The 16725-nt window shown below is 49.1% G+C and overlaps 1 protein-coding gene across 4 annotated transcripts in view; it reads left to right on the top strand.

Annotated features, from left to right (window-relative positions):
- Positions 1-16725, top strand: part of ST3GAL3 (ST3 beta-galactoside alpha-2,3-sialyltransferase 3) — a 1489309-nt gene that overhangs the window by 1288942 nt on the left and 183642 nt on the right. For all 4 annotated transcript variants that reach the window (XM_069642409.1, XM_069642406.1, XM_069642407.1 and 1 more), the window contains one exon: positions 13976-14122. In XM_069642409.1, the coding sequence (XP_069498510.1) occupies positions 13976-14122 (147 nt within the window). The remainder of the gene's footprint in view (positions 1-13975; positions 14123-16725) is intronic.

Genomic DNA, 16725 nt, shown 5'->3' with positions numbered 1-16725 from the left:
TATGCAGGCACCCGCTGCTGTCCTTTCTGTCTCCTCAGCATGAGGCCAGTGCCCAGTACTGTGGAGGGGTGGCAGTCTTATGCAGGCACCGCTGCTGTCCTTTCTGCCTCCTCAGCATGAGGCCAGTGACCAGTACTGTGGAGGGGTGGCAGTCTTATGCAGGCACCCGCTGCCCTCCTTTCTGTCTCCTCAGCATGAGGCCAGTGCCCAGTACTGTGGAGGGGTGGCAGTCTTATGCAGGCACCCGCTGTTGTCCTTTCTGTCCCCTCAGCATGAGTCCAGAGCCCAGTACTGTGCAGGGGTGGCAGACTTATGCAGGCTCCCGCTGCTGTCCTTTCTGTCTCCTCAGCATGAGGCCAGTGCCCAGTACTGTGGAGGGGTGGCAGTCTTATGCAGGCACCCGCTGCTGTCCTTTCTGTCTCCTCGCATGAGGCCAGTGCCCAGTACTGTGTAAGGGTGGCACTCGTATGCAGGCACCCGCTGCTGTCCTTTCTGTCTCCTCAGCATGAGGCCAGTGCCCAGTACTGTGGAGGGGTGGCAGTCTTATGCAGACACCCGCTCTACTATGTGTCTATCTCATGTATTTTTTACACTCTTTTATAAAGCGCTTACAGCCCCAAAGTCATCTAAGCACTCAGGGCCAGCCTTAGGGCAATGCGGGCCAGGTCACTGCCCGGGGCGTGCATCAGAGGTGCACCTAGGCTAGAATTTCAGGGGGGGCACTAACAATTCAAATGTTGGGAGAGGCGCTAACTTCAGGGGCTGTGAGGGAGGGGCAAACTTACTTGTGTGGGGGTATGTAACATCTTTCCACATTCGAATGAGACTATTCTGGTGAAGCTACAATGTTACAAGCAGCTAACTCTCGCCTTCATTTCTGAAACGTCACACTGAAGTAGGGTGACGTCCAAAAACATTAAAGAGGGACTCGCCCAATTCACTCTCCCCTCCCTGCTTTCACCCGATGACCTTTCGTCCACTACCACCGCATATGCATATACATTGTGCAGTTTTGACTATTGATTAAAGCACGTAAATAACACACATGGTATATTTTAAGTCATACTGATTGATGTATTGTAATGTTGTGTGTGTATACAATTGTTATTGGTGTTTATTGTAAAAAGTTGAGTAGTTCAATTAAATCACACTTAAAGAGGCATGTAAATATGAAAGGGGCTGTTGCTCTTTTTGACATGGCATGCCATGCAAGTTCTCTGTGTCTCAGCCTGCCTCTGTGTGATGCAAGCACTTAATAAATACTGCTAATACCTGGATGGTTGGTGGTTCGAGCCCAATTCAAGAAGCTTATCATGTTTGTTTAGTTTATCACTGTTAGCAGAAAAAGAAATGGGTGTCACCCTCCCTGTCCCAAAACCGGGCCAGGGTTTTTAAATATAACACAAGTCTCGGAACGTGGGGCAGAGGGCTCAAATCTGGGACAGTCGCAGCAAAACCGGGGCGTCTGGTCACCCTACACTTAAGGACTGTTGTGAGAACGAGATCTCTCATGTCACCGCTTCCCTTCTAATCACTCCCTTGGCATGCAAGCGCTAACCTGGCATCGCAATTTCAATTGCTCAAACATGTATGGATGTGAATGCAGGTGCTAACAGTTAAATGGTTTTGGTTAGTAATTGCAGGGCCTTTGTTAACAGCGAAGCCCAGGCACCATTTAACATTTGTGTCCTGTTCCGTCTGGCCACAGCTCTCTTGGTCAGCAAGGGGCTGGATGACAGTTGTGAAAGCGGATAGTGAGTGGGGCCAATAAACCAACTGCACTGTCCGTCTCCCCAGTGAGGGATGGCATCTGGGCCTTTCAGCTTTTACAACTGAAATGGGCCCCACAGCAGCTGCCCCCATGTTGGCTGTCTTATGACACAGAGACCTACTGATAATCTGCAGCGTTTAACCACTTTGCTGCATTACTTTGACTTGATTATTGATTTAAACACTCCACATGTGCCTTGGTCTATTCTTTCCAGCCTGTAAGACAAGGAATGCCCCCAAACATGAAAAAGAAATGGGCCCCCACCAGCCCTGACACATCTTCAGCCAGCCCTGTTCCCATTTCCCTCCGAATTCCCTGAGCCGAGCTAGGAGGCTGAATAGCTATTGCACCTTCTCTTTGGCCGCTAGTCGCACCTTTCATCCCAATTCAGAGTCTGTTTACTTTCATAATGCTATGGCAATCTCTGGAGAGGTGGGCCCTCTAAAAGCTGAGATCAGAAGTTAAGACTTGATTTTTATCAAAGTGAGTCTGTTGCTATCGCATGTTTGATTCTGATGCCGCTCCTTAACGAGTGCTACGGGCTGGCCCAAGTGGCCAGGGGCTGGCGCCGCCCATGCAGCCAGGTCGAGTCAACAAAGCCCAACATTTTGGGAGGGAGTTGGAGCCTGATCTGCTCAAAGGTGTTGCGCCACTGCATGGCATTCATTTTGGTTCAGTTATTAGGTGTGCCACCAATAAGCCCAACCGATTGCTTTAACGAACAGACAGTGGTGGAAATAGACTTTTCTTCTGGGGAATTCCTCCTACCGCAGTGAAAGCGGCCAGGCCGAGCGACAGGAGGATTAGGAGAGTGTAGGGCAGGTATTTTAGTTACCCTCATGAACATTTGCCTCTTCCCCTCAGAGGATTTATCGTCAGCAAAGTTAAAAATCTGCACCCCTTTTAATCCCAGAAAAAGGCACCTCAATATTTCCAGTACAGTGCAAACTTGACAAGAGATTGCACAGGGCTCCTGCTCAGACCCTCAAGTGGTTTTGTGGGGACGTGCCTCACTTTGGAACCTAGCAACCATGGTTCAAATCTCTGCCCAACATGATTTAAAGGATGAGCACACAACCGCATTCTAAAATAAACATATAGTGCACATAGATTTCCCGGATTGAGTAATTTCTTTACTGGATCTGGGAAGATCCGTCCCAATGACAGCATTGAGTACAGATGGGAAGAAATGGCCTATGAGGAGGGACACACAGCCTGTAGATGTTGTTTAGTTATTTGCCCACCCATTGACTGCCCCTGGCCATTCTAATCCATATGGCAATTCTCACCCAGCTCCTGCCCTCCCCACCCAAAACACCACCTCATTGGAACTCTTTGAGTCAGCTTTATTCAAGCTTTGCCATCAAACGTTGCCCTCAATGTGCCTGCAAGTGTTTTCTCAAAGGAGTCTTCTACGAGTTAATGAATTAATTGGATCTGTAAACATAGTATTGGTGTGATAATAAATGGTGTCCAGTCAAAGGATCGAAAATAAAGGATCGAATGACCTTTTGCTCGAATGCAAAAGGATCGGAAAAAAAAATTGAATTTTTTTTATTTATTTATGTATATATTTTTTTTAGTTTGGGTTGGTAAAAAAAATGTTTTTAATAAAGAAAACGGGGGGTTGGGAGGGGAACCTCTTCCCATAAAAATAAAAAAAATCGATCCTTTTTTTCGGTCCTTTGACTGCCGAACAAAAGGCATTCGATCCTTTTGTTTTCGAAACTATGACCTACAACCATAATAAATGTCTTGACCAGGTCTGCCTTCAGCCACTCGATTTAAAAGCACTCTGCACGTTTTTCGCTAAAGTCCCGTGAAAAACAAGCACTGGCAAAGCCAACAGTTTTGGTTTGTGCATAGGTATTAGGTGTTTGCCAGGCACTGCTGTTAGCTGCTCATGTACTGAAACCATTTTACACCTGGTACCATCAACAGCCAGTTAGTACCAATACAGCGGTGCCTTTCCCATGCCTAAATGAAAGCACAAACTGTTAGCATTGCAAATTCTCTTTTTGCTTTACCCTTGATGCACAGGACTATGCATCAGGGTTAAAGCAAGCATACTACTTGGCTAACTTGGCCCACATTGAATTTAGGCAAATCTAGCCAGTAATAACACTTATCGTGCACAGTCAGCCTGGGCATACTTTCTGTAGCATGGCATTTTTACTTGGGAGTCCGTACATGGTAATAATGGCATATATTGGTGCAGCCTGCATGGACATACATGGGAAAAACCAGCATGAATATGTTTTTATACCAGCATATGTTGTGTAAAAAGGTCGGCATGACATGTATTCGATCTTGTTCCTGTGCATGGTTGGTGATTTGCAACTATTGGGATTTTCCATGTGCTTCCATACAAAACCAATTGCAAACTGTATTGATTTCTACCCAATTCTGCAAAGAAAGTGCTGTAAAATGCATAATTTTAACCCAATGTTTCAAACATTCTTGGGAGTGAGAACCCCACTCAAGCAACCCTTGTTCGGTTTGGGCTCCCTCACTGTGCTCTGTTAATCCTGCATAATTAGCGCAAACATTTAAGCCTCTTAAGTTCAGAAATGTACCAGCCTCCACTGCACATCATCTATCTGTCACTGTGTATGATGTGTGTTTTAATGTGCACAAGGGGCAGGGTGCTCCTTAATGCTGGCGTCACGCACCACATGCCGTCATCATGCCATTATATATATATATACATATGATAAGCAAGTTAGTCTGGCATAAACCTTTCTTCAGTAGAGAAATCTAACTCTGCTGTAGTTGATTTGCAGTTGTAGTAATAAACCGTATTTGGGATCCTTCAAACAAACTCAAGGGGAGATTTCTTGAGTCTCCTGTTTTGCAGAGGTGCCGCCCCTGGCCCAGTGCAAAAAATGGTCAGGGGGCCTCACCAAATGTTTTGCCCCAGGCCTCACCACATCTTTTGACAGCCCTAGTTGTTGGATGTTGGCATGGGTAATATTGATGAGGTTCCCTAAGGTAGCTTGCCGGGGCTTCCCAGGTCACTTGGCCATTTGAACCCTAGTACGAGTGCGGATGGACTGGGAGGAGACACATGGTGATGTCTTTTGGTGAGTAGCAGTAGTAGCGATTAGTTTGTAGGTGAAATGCAGGATAGCGGGTCAGGCCCTTGGCCCGAAAAGCCACAAACAGGTGAGGCCCTTGTCTTCGTACATCCTTTGCTCAGGATGCCGTGGATGAGGGCACCTAAAGAGGACTGATTAAGTAGGTGGTGGGCGGAGCAACTGTTTAACAGGGCCTGGTCACGTGACCAGCATCCTACTCCATGCTGTCTGCCTGAAGCTGGCCTACAGTCCTTAGGTAGAGGCTTGGAAGGTGTGAAAAATGGAGGGGGGCAGAGAAACTGGCAAGTCCTGGTCACGTGACCAGCAGCCTACTCCATGCTGTCTGCCTGGAGCTGGCCTACAGTCCTTGGGTAGAGGCTTGGAAGGCGTGAAAACTGGAGGTGGGCGGAGAAACTGAATGGCAAGTCCTTGTCACGTGACCAGCAGCCTACTCCATGCTGTCTGCCTGGAGCTGGCCTACAGTCCTTAGGTAGAGGCTTGGAAGGCGTGAAAACTGGAGGTGGGTGGAGAAACTGAATGGCAAGTCCTGGTCACATGACCAGCAGCCTACTCCATGCTGTCTGCCTGGAGCTGGCCTACAGTCCGGCGTGGAAACTTTGCATGGTGGTCCCTGGCTCCGGTTGCCTGCATTATGTGTGTTTGAAAGAATGCCCTTCTTTGATTGGGTCCTTAGACCTCAAGCTGAGCCCCACTTCCCATAAGTGCTGGATGTCCTGCACCTTTGTGGGGAGCTCGAGAAGCATCTGCGAGGAAAAACGATGCATAATGACTGACGGATGTTAGGGTCGCCCCTTACAGCAAAGCACTGAAGACTTTATGAACAAAGAATGATTTCCAGGTACTTGGTGCCCACTATCAGGGCCCGAGCCTGCCTTGCAGCTGATCAAATAAGAAGGCAAGCCATGAAAGGAGAGGGTCCATGAGAACTGCCCTCCGGCGCTGGTTCAGCATCCTCTAGTCCAGAGCCAGGGAGTGTCACCGGCACGCGGGCTGTGGAGACCCCGACTCGCCTCTGGCATGAATGCTTCAGCTGGCTTAAGATCCAGCACAGAGGTTCAATGCTGGTGCCCCCTGCTCTGGTTCATCTCTGCTACCCACGTAGTGGCTGCCAAGTGGGCGCGGCCACCGGCTTCTCCGCTTGCTCTTCATCGTCAACAGTTGCATGTCCAGGAAGAAGCCTGTGTGGGAGCGTGCTACCCCTGGAATCTGATTGGCCACCCCATTACCCTAAACTATAATCACTGTGTGTCTGCGCTCGTACTTCGTGCCACCCCTGCATAAGTCAGTGCCCCACTTGGGCCATCTCAGTCAGGAGACTGGACACGACACTGGAGGTCCTGACTTCCCAGTCTATGGCACTCCAGAATGTTGGTATACCTGTCCAGGCCCATCGTCATCCGACCACGGCGTGGTGCCCAGAGAATCTGACCTTCGGCGACCAGAGGAAAAGGGTCCAGACCCTGCCAAGTGCCACAGCGAGGATGGTCAGCCGGAAAAGCCTAGCTTACCTTGTACCATAGCTCGTCGAGTTAAGTGCTTGCCTCTGACCGCTGTGTGGAACTTTCAGTCAGAGGTTCAAATCCTGATGGGGCCAACTCTGCCCACTGCCCATCCAAGGATGAGGCATCGATCACCATTAAAATGAGTAATATGAACACCTTTCCTTACAGCGCTAAGAGAGGAGGAAACTGGCAAGACGCGCAATGTAACAGACTGCTAGTTCTCCAGGGACATTATTGCCGTTCCGGCCTACTAACTTTAATATCATTAGTTGAAGCAGGTCATTGTGTGCCCAAGAGAGTGCAAATCTATTTCCCCTGGGTTTTGTGGGGGTTGCAGTCTCCGATCATGGACCTGATTGTGAGGTCAGCAAAACAATTGTGAACCCAAAGTAGTTCAGAAGGTCCCAGAAACACCCAAAAGGCTACTTGATGAAAATCCCACCCCAGGCATGTCCCAGACACATGCAGCTCTCCCATCCCCTCTACACAATCATAAAATCCAATATGGCTCCCATTGTTGATATAGCTTTAGACCAGCCCCCTTGCATCCCATGTGACCCATGGGAACCTAGTCAATCACATGGCCTCCCTAGCTTGTGTGCACAGATACAGAGGCTCACCCAGAGTTCCACTTCGGGGGATGGGCTGTCTCTCTGTGCATGCCTGGCTATTCCGTCTATGTGCACGCCGGGCTATTCAGTCTGGCAGTGTGTGTGCCTTCTCTTTGTGCACGTCGGGCTATTCAGTCTAGAAGTGTGTGGGCTTTCTCTCTGTGCACGCTGGGCTATTCAGTCTGGCAGTGTGTGTGCCTTCTCTCTGTGCACGCTGGGCTTTTCAGTCTGGCAGTGTGTGTGCCTTTTCTCTGTGCACGCCGGGCTATTCAGTCTGGCAGTGTGTGTGCCTTCTCTCTGTGCATGCCGGACTATTCAGTCTGGCGGTGCATGGGCTTTCTCTCTGTGCACGCTGAGCTATTCAGTCTAGAAGTGTGTGGGCTTTCTCTCTGTGCACGCCGGGCTATTCAGTCTGGCGGTGCGTGGACTTTCTCTCTGTGCACGCCGGGATATTCAGTCAGGCGGTGCGTGGGCTTTCTCTCTGTGCACCCCGGCCTATTCAGTCTAGAAGTGTGTGGGCTTTCTCGCTGTGCACACCGGGCTATTCAGTCTGGCGGTGTGTGGGCTTTCTCTCTGTGCACGCTGAGCTATTCAGTCTAGAAGTGTGTGGGCTTTCTCTCTGTGCACGCCGGGCTATTCAGTCTGGCGGTGCGTGGACTTTCTCTCTGTGCACGCCGGGATATTTAGTCAGGCGGTGCGTGGGCTTTCTCTCTGTGCACGCCAGCCTATTCAGTCTAGAAGTGTGTGGGCTTTCTCTCTGTGCACGCCGGGATATTCAGTCAGGCGGTGCGTGGGCTTTCTCGCTGTGCACGCCGGGCTATTCAGTCTGGCAGTGTGTGTGCCTTCTCTCTGTGCACGCCGGGCTATTCAGTCTGGCGGTGTGTGTGCCTTCTCTCTGTGCACGACGGGCTATTCAGTCTGGCGGTGCGTGGGCTTTCTCTCTGTGCATGCTGGGCTATTCAGTCTGGCGGTGCGTGGGCTTTCTCTCTGTGTACGCCGGGCTATTGAGTCTGACAGTGTGTGTTGCAGGAATAGGAAGCTCTTGTTTGTTGAAGGCTGTGAACTGGAAACCAGTGGAGATGGAGATGGCTGGAGAGACCGGGGTGGAGACTGTCAGAAAAGGAAAATGTAGAGGAGCAGGTAATGTCATCCCTAGTGCCGACCACCTCACCTCCGTCATGCTGGGCGAACACCAGTAGAAAGGTTCTGTGTGACACCAGGTATAGTTCCAGTACTGCATCAAGTGTACGAGAGACGTAATGCACTCAGACAACCATATCGAATGTACCCCCGTACTGAAGTGGTGGAAGAATGTCACCATACACCATTGGACATAGAGAAGTTGTAAGTGCAAACTGACAGAGTAAAGTGACATCAGAAAGGGAAGATATGAGGACGTATAGAAACGAGATGCAGATACCTAAAGAATGAAGGTGTAATTGAAGTAACTAAGTGTAACAAGATGGAGAAATTGTCTATGAAAGACGAGTGAGATGAAGCTCAGCAAACGTACATAGGCAGAAACGCAAGGTAGATGAGACATATAGAAGCTTGTTGCAAGTCAAAACTATAACATAGAGTGGCCATGCCGGAAAGATGGACGTCGGATCGTGTTGAAACTACCTCAGAGGCAAACCAAGGCTGCAGAGTTTGGAGACGCTGCAGAAACAGCTTCATGTAAACGACAAAGAATATGTGTTTTGCAGAGACTAAGGCTGACGCAGCGAGGCATAATTGGAAAGTGCAAAGGGAGTTAATCAGGATAAGCTATGAATGAAGGGCACATTTCTCTTCGATTAACCAGAGGCGAAAACATCTACATGTTCTCCTTACCAATCCCTCCCCTCAGTAAATTTTGTTGTTTGCCACGTAATGATGTCATAGGTACATCAAATTATAAAGTCTTTGTATGAGAAAAGTAACAGTGTTTGAGCTCTGACTTGTTATGCTTGCCAGATCTCCCTACTTTATTTGAACTGACACTTTGCCATATTCTTTGGGTCTGACTGGTTATTTGGGTCCGGGGCATTTATTATGGTAATTCGACTCTGCGCAGGAGATATGCTCCAAGGTGCTACTGCACAAGGCGACACTGGATTGGTGTGGCGAGCTGAATAAGTCGCAGCGGTAGAGAGGATGAAATGACATCTATAGTAGAGAAGCCGGTGGAAGTGACGCGAGTTTGTGGCATGAGTAGAGGAGGATGGTGTGTTCCAATGAGGTCATTATGGACCAGAGTGGAAGGAGTTTGTAGGTGCAGGCAGGAAGACGGTGGAGGCTGTAACATAAGTGTCAGAGGCCGTAGGGCATAGGCGAAGGTGGTAAAGGAGGTCTTAAGCATTGAGTGGAAGGAGGCTGTGCGAGCAAGAGGGGATGTAGAGGCGGTAGGAACAGCTAAACGTTGTAGAGAGGAGGTGGTGATGATTAGGGCAAACCAAGGTAGAGAAGAAGTGGTGCCAAGAAGAACAGACCAACACGGTAGAGAACCAGTGGTAATGACATGAAGATCTAAAGCTGGTGGAAAAGAGGTGGCAGTGAGTAGAGCACACAAGGTGGCACTAGAGGAGGTGGCCAAGGTTGTGGCAAGAAAGACCGCTCCAGGCAAAGAGGGGAGCCAGTTTGGAAAGGAACAGCCTATGGTGGCAGTGAAGAGATGAAGGACCTGGAGGAGAAGATAGGAGACAGAGAAGAGGTTAGAGAAGAGTCTACTCCAGATAAGGATTTTTGGCGTGAAGGATTTTAGCGATAAGCGGAAGAATTTTACAGTGAGGTTGTTGAGAAAGAAGAGAAAGAAAGCGAGGAGGAAGATCTGTCCTTTAGTGACAGGAGGAAGATGGGGTGAGCCTCACAGTTGAGAGACCAGCTGTCCATTGATAGCTACTCGGTGAGGTGAAGACCAGGGAAGGGGCTTGTCGTATAGAGCAGGGCCGGTTGGGCCCTAAGCAGGTGCAGGTGGTTGTGAGAAGGGTCCAGGTGGTCACTCAGAGAAGAACCGGGAAGGAATAACGAGCACTTAATAAGGAATAGGTAGCAATCCACCGGCATCTCTCCTGAATGACCCTTACACCATCTTCGAGAAGACCTGTGATGTACGGGATCCTGGAAAGCCTACATCTAGTCTCTACTGAACAAGAAGAACGGGGATGGGTTGTCGTTGACCCTGCAACCATATAGAGAGGGTGATGTAACCCCCCCGCCACACCTCCTGGAACTTTCAGGACGAAAACATGGGGAGCCCAGAGACTGGAATTATGGTTACAGAGACTCAGAGGCATAACAAGCCCTCCTGAAAGTGGGTCAGTGAGAGACAGAGGGGCATTTGAAGATGGTTATCCTGGGAACATCCTAAAGTTGACTTTCAGCCAGCCTTTCCCTTGACACAACCCCAATACAATTCGACTAACAATCTCACGTGTAGTTGTCGGTGCCAAGCTTGGCTACAGTAATGTACTTTTCGCCGGTACAACTGCACACAACGTACAAAGGGCCTGAGTTGGGTGGTATTCCGGCGGTAATACTGCCAGGATACTGTCCAATGATAATTTTGTTAGAGCTACCTGGTCCGGCGCTATTAGCGCTGGATCACGGCTTGGGTGATAACAGGAAATCCCCATTCCCCACTGGGACCATTGGACGCAATGGGCATTTTCAGAACATTACCACACGCTAATAGCGCCAGTGTTAATTCTGCCGAAAAAAACAGGGCTATAAATAGGATTTTCACCTCCAGCAAAAAGCTGGAGGTAACACAGGCCATTTAGCGGCCAACTCGTGATCAGGCCAGCCCTTAAATGCAGAGGTATTAGCGTTAGCGCTGCACTTAAGGGCTACCACCCAACTCGTGATCAGGCCCAAAACCTTCAGACCATCCTAAACAACGCTGTGCGAGCGGCCGGTCTTGAACATCCCGAGATCTGAGCACATCTCAGGCATATGAAGAGAAGTACACTGCCAGGTCTGGAGGGACGAGTTTTCCAGTAATTGCAGCCAAACCGTGGAATTCTTTTCCCCCGTTCCCTGAGGCCGGAGGAATCCTACTGGGCCTTCAAAACCTGGCTGTTTTCTTAATTTCTTGTATCCCGTGACCTTCATCCACTCGGGATCCTATGTTCTGTAAAGTCGGTATGTAACTTGTTTTCTCTGGATGTAACTGTGTGCAACTTGATTCCTCGATAGCGCCAAGATGCCTATGGGTGTGCGTGTGCGTTACAAATTAAAAATAAATAAATAAACAGGTACTGAGCTTGATAGGCTTGGTCTTGGTGCCCTCCTTGATTCCAGGTGTCCGTTACGTGACCAACACCTAGCGATCAGGCTTCTTCTGCGGCTGAGTATCCATGTACCCACAAAACCAACTCTGGTTCCTCCAGGTTCCAAACACCTTTGGGGCTAAGTGTGAATGAAGGACTCGCTACCAGTCTGCCCAGGAATTGTCCAGGGCACCAGATCCTTGTTTTGCTATTTGGACTTCCCGGTTTGCAGACCAATTTTGACTAGTCCTTCTAGAAGTGGACGGCTTGTGCTCTGCCATATCAACACGAGGTTATCTTACTTGAATCTGGCTCTTTACCCGGAATCTTCTCCCTTTGTTTATCACTTTTTAGAGCCACCTTGGTTGGCCAACAGGATGTGAGCAATGGTGATGGTTGACAAGCCTCTTTGCACCGCCCTCCCCCAGCCTCTCTAATTTAAGCTTCCATCAGCCTGAGAAGCTGGTCCACCCGTTACTCCCACCACACCCCTGGATAGCCAACACATGGACCAGTCATGCGGGATACAGGGAACTAGGGCTGACCATGGTGCTCACAGCAAAGCAGTACCAAGAGTTAGTGGGCAAGACCACACCACTCCACCATCGAAGCAACCAATCGGCACGTCCCACCACTAGCAAAGGCCAAGAGTCCACACATGAGGCCCCCATCGACACTAACCAGCTGTCCACCACACCACCAACGAGGCACATGGCCCACCCTTCAAAGCTCAACAATGACCACTGGGCCAACATCTCACGCTCCACTGTCGAGGCTCAAAGCTGGCACTTGGAAGCACTGCTGGAGACCTAAGCTCTGTATTCCCTTTATTTCCTGTTCGTAGTCTGCTTTGCTTCTCTCTCTCACCCCAGGAGATCCTTCTCACTGACCTCCAGACAATGTCCACATTGTAGTTGCTCCAAATTTTTTCCATTTGAAATGTACCCCCCACCCCATCCCCCCCAAGCCTTCACAGCTCTTTTGTTACTCTTGCAAAGGAACTTAATCGCTTTTCTTACCAGGTTATTTAGGATGTCAGTGGGCCCTACGTGCTGCCTTTCTTTGTTCTGCTGTGCACAGGCCAATAAACCCATCCATCCATAATCTTCGCCCACTCGGGCCCCACCCTACACTGCTTCATGTAGAGTTTGCACACATAATGAAGCCAAAAGGTGGGGTTCATGGTATGCACTTATTCCCTAATTTATTTAATACATTATTTATTTTATTTTTGCATTCATTTCAGCGCACAACTTTCTGAGGCAGCTAGACGCTAGTTGCAGAAAGTGCATGTAAACATATGATTACAGACATAAAAAGGTGTGTGTATACAGACTGGCAAAGGCTCACCTCGTGTTGCAGGGGGCTGCATCAAGCAGCATGTGAGTCAGATGGGTACAATTTACTCTGACTGGCAAAGCCTCGTCTCATGTTACAGGGGGCTACATCAGGCAGCATGTGAGTTAGATGGGTACAATTTACTCTGACTGGCAAAGCCTCGTCTCATGTTACAGGGGACTACATCAGGCAGCATGTGAGTTAGATAGGTACAATTACACTGGCTGGCAAAGCCTCGTCTCATGTTACAGGGGACTACATCAGGCAGCATGTGAGTTAGATAGGTACAATTACACTGGCTGGCAAAGCCTCGTCTCATGTTACAGGGGACTACATCAGGCAGCATGTGAGTTAGATAGGTACAATTACACTGGCTGGCAAAGCCTCGCCTCATTTTACAGGGGGCTACATCAGGCAGCATATGTCTCATAGTTACGATTACACAAACTGGAAAAGCTACACCTCATGAAGTGAAGGGCAACATCAAACGGGCAGCCACACAGTAAGGACTCTGCAAGTGAAAATAAGCAGGGATCATAGAGGGAAGGTCTCACCCACCTGAAGGGCACTCTAAAGGCACTCTAAAGCACAGAAACAAATATGACTGCACAGAAGGAAAGTCACCTTAATTTCGATTTAGGTGATCAGCCATGACTCACAAGTGTTCTGCAGGGGGCACAGAGGCCCAAGATTGTGGGGTCTGAGTCTGCCTTCATGAGTCCAGGAGACTGTTCCATGTTGTGCTGCAGCACAAGTGCTCACAAACTAAAGGTTGTGTCACTTTACATGTGTATTTGTTGGCAAAAGGGAGTCCTCCAAAAGGTGTTGAATTATCACTGACGAGGTTTGCCCTGCGTCCAGCAGATCTTTAGTGCAGGGCACTGACAATGTTTGGAGATTAACAAAGGGGGGCCCATGTTATGCAACCTCTGATAAAAAGCAGGCAAATGATTTTTTTAATCAAATATCAAATCATGCATTGCAATTTCCTTTAGGAAAATAGCCTTGATCTGTAGCACCACACGGCCGCACCCCACCCCTCAGCAGAGGTCTTCCACCTGTGTTCTAGTTCATTATTTCTTCCCATTCCTTGTAATGTATGAATTGTGGGATCAGGTGTTTGCTCCGGTGACCCACTGACATGTTTCCATGGACCATTTCATTTGATCACCTCAAATGACACCACATCAACACGTCTTCTGTTGTTAGCATGTACATGCAGATTTCCCAGGCGTGGTAAAGCGGTTCATCATACGTGCATGCAGCTAACGTTACATGATGGATTATTCTGGGGGTTACAGAGCTCTGGCGTGGGTGGAAAGGGGGTGGAGGTTAATGAATTAATGGGAGAAAGGAGCAGTCCGCGGGCATGTTTCTGACCACTGTGTCTCCTTTCCATCCCCAGAACATCCCGACCTTGGGCAGCGTGGCCATCACCATGGCGCTCCACAACTGTGACGAGGTCGCCGTCGCTGGCTTTGGCTACGACATGAACGTGCCAAATGCGCTGCTGCACTACTACGAGACTATCAAGATGGCCGCCATCAAAGAGGTGAGAGCTTCCTGCTGCGCTGAGCCATTACTTCCTGGGGTGGGGAACGGGTGGGGCCAGGTCCTTAATGCCAGGGTCTGGCAAAGTGATAGGATCATGCCCGTCACCGGCTCGTAATAGGGCAACGCCTGAAGTGCAGGCCCAACATGCCTGGGTGAGATCTAAGGGTGCAGCCGGCACAAAGGTGGCATACTTGTCAGCAAAGACTTTTACTCATTAAAAAAGAGAAGAAAACCTACCTATCCCAATCTCTGGGAGGGGGGTGTCCTGCATCAACTAAGAGATCTAAGGTGACTATCAACTCAAAATGTCCACCCTCTTGTGTCATTAAAACCTTGCTTGTGACCCTCACACTAGAAACTATAACTAAAGTAGTATCGTCCTGGTCTGTATGACCCCCTTCTCCTGGGTTCCAGTTCCTGGTTTGCAATAACAGTTCTATTCAGTTCAAAACAGTCTCACATCTCACATGTTGTCTGGTGGAATAGCTCCCGTCCCCTGCTAGTAATGTTCCAAACAGTACTTCTCACGTGTTAACACTCTGGTACTCCCGCTTGGTGGGTCAGGAAAAGGTCTCCCTTTTCCTGACGTACGCTTTCAGATAGCCTGTGGAATGACTCCCTTCCCCAGGCCCCTATTAGACCTTACGGCAGGTCTGAGTTATCTATTCTGTCAAACAGTCTGGGTGAAAGACCCTCTTCTCCAGGCCTTCTTGGGCTTTTCTGCCGGTTCCGGCTACCAGGAGAATGACTCCCTTCTCCCTGGTATCTTGCTCTCAGTGCACCACAACCAGGGGGAATGACTCTCTTCCCCTGGTCTTCTGTTCTTCAGGCTTCACACCTACAGCACCCAACCCTGGTTTCACCTCTTCTTTGACTTGGTCCGCTTGGTTCACTACCCTGCCAAGTACTGCCATGAGGAAGAGAACTCTTATCATTATCTTGCTCTCTATCGCGGGGTTCCTTGACCTTTTTCTTACTGTTAGTGGCATTTGGGCTGCCACCTCGGATGCAAAAGTCACACTCTCTCAGATTGGGGTCCTTGACCCTTCTCTGGTGGTTAGTGGTTTTTGGACAGAAGTAAGATTTCCTCTCGTGCAAGTTCGCTCGTACGCCCTTTCATATTAGGGGACTGGTGCATGCTCCTGTTTTCCCATGTGCCATTACGTGGTCTCCATTGGGGTCTGCACTGGCCTTCTCTTCGTCTTCGGTGGCTTTCGACTGCTTCTGGGTCACTGCAGCGGCTCCGCAGCTTTGGCTCCTTGCAGCATCGGGACCTGTTATGGACTGTGCGGTCCTCCTCCTCCTCCTCCTGGAGGCCATGCTACTGCCTCGCCAGCTTCTTGCAGGGTCTTGTGTCAGATCAGCTAGATAACGTCTGCTGTGCTGTGACTTCCTTGGGTGGAGAAAATCCACCTCTGATGGTGATAGGCTGTCACCCGGCCTTTGAAACATTTGTGCCGAACAGCTTTCACGAACGCTATTGCTCTGGGTATGGCTTGACATCGTGTCCCTCCTCGTTTTCTTAAAGTCCGTACAGATATGTTTATTCCTGGAAGGCTAGAACATGCCTCTGAGATCACAGAAGTGCTCATCCTGCATCCGTGCATCCACTTCATGTCAGTACCCGCCTCCCAGGTATTCTTCTTCTTCTTCTTCTTCTCAGTACTGGAGTTAGGAAATGGTATAATGCCACAATTGCAAATGGAAGTGCTAGCAAGTGGAGATTGGTTAAAATATGGTAAATGATTCGGGAAGGGTAGGTTGGTGATGTTGTACCTAATTCTACGTAGGTGTTTGTCCTTCTCCTTGGGGGAGGTGGGGAGGAGGTTTTCCACCCCATGAGATCCTCCCGCATTGTACCACCCCAGGGAACCGGCCTGGCCTCAGGGCAAGGGGCTCCTCTTTGGGGAGAAGTGGCGACATCTGATAAATCGTCACATAAACTCATTTTTAGGGGCCTGTTATTTTGTCCGAAATGGACCAGTTTGTTGGCTTCCTTCACAATGCAGCTAGTAGAGTTCCCAGTGTTAAAGATCAAACCTTCTCTAAAATATCATTACAAAACAATTTACCCAAAAAATCCCTTTGGGTACTACTCAAACAGCCTTTTTAGTTTGGGCTACGAGGTGTCACAAGCGACGCGTGTGAAGCCTACCTTTTGCATTTAAGTAGAAATGAAAGTACACATAGGGAGGAATGGCATATGTGAGGGGCACAGATGAGGAGGGATGCACAGTTGTTTGGTTATGAGCCCACCCATTCCTTGGCCATAGTCATGCAAGTCCTTATGGGTAATCGCACCCCTTCCTGCCTTTCCCCGCCCAAAGGTGCTCCGCATGGGAACTCTTTGAGCTCTTGCTCTTCTGTGTGGGCGGCCATGTTAGCTGAAGATGACACAGGCGCACGTGTGGCCGCAGACATCTCAGGGTTTTTCATTTTCAAATGTAGGCAGAGCTGGAATTCCAACTCCCATCTCACTTTGGGGATATGAACAGGAAAAAAGGGTAACATGTTTTTTAAAGACGGGCATATTTTCAGATATACTTTGAAAATGTAATAGTTCTAGACAAGCGTATTTATGTATAAACATGAAGTGATCTA

This window comes from Ambystoma mexicanum, chromosome 1q, assembly GCF_040938575.1.
Source record: "Ambystoma mexicanum isolate Mex_15411 chromosome 1q, UKY_AmexF1_1, whole genome shotgun sequence".
Classification (NCBI taxonomy): domain Eukaryota; kingdom Metazoa; phylum Chordata; class Amphibia; order Caudata; family Ambystomatidae; genus Ambystoma; species Ambystoma mexicanum.
Note: the sequence above shows the minus strand (reverse complement) of the source record. Positions and strands in the feature narration are given on the sequence as shown.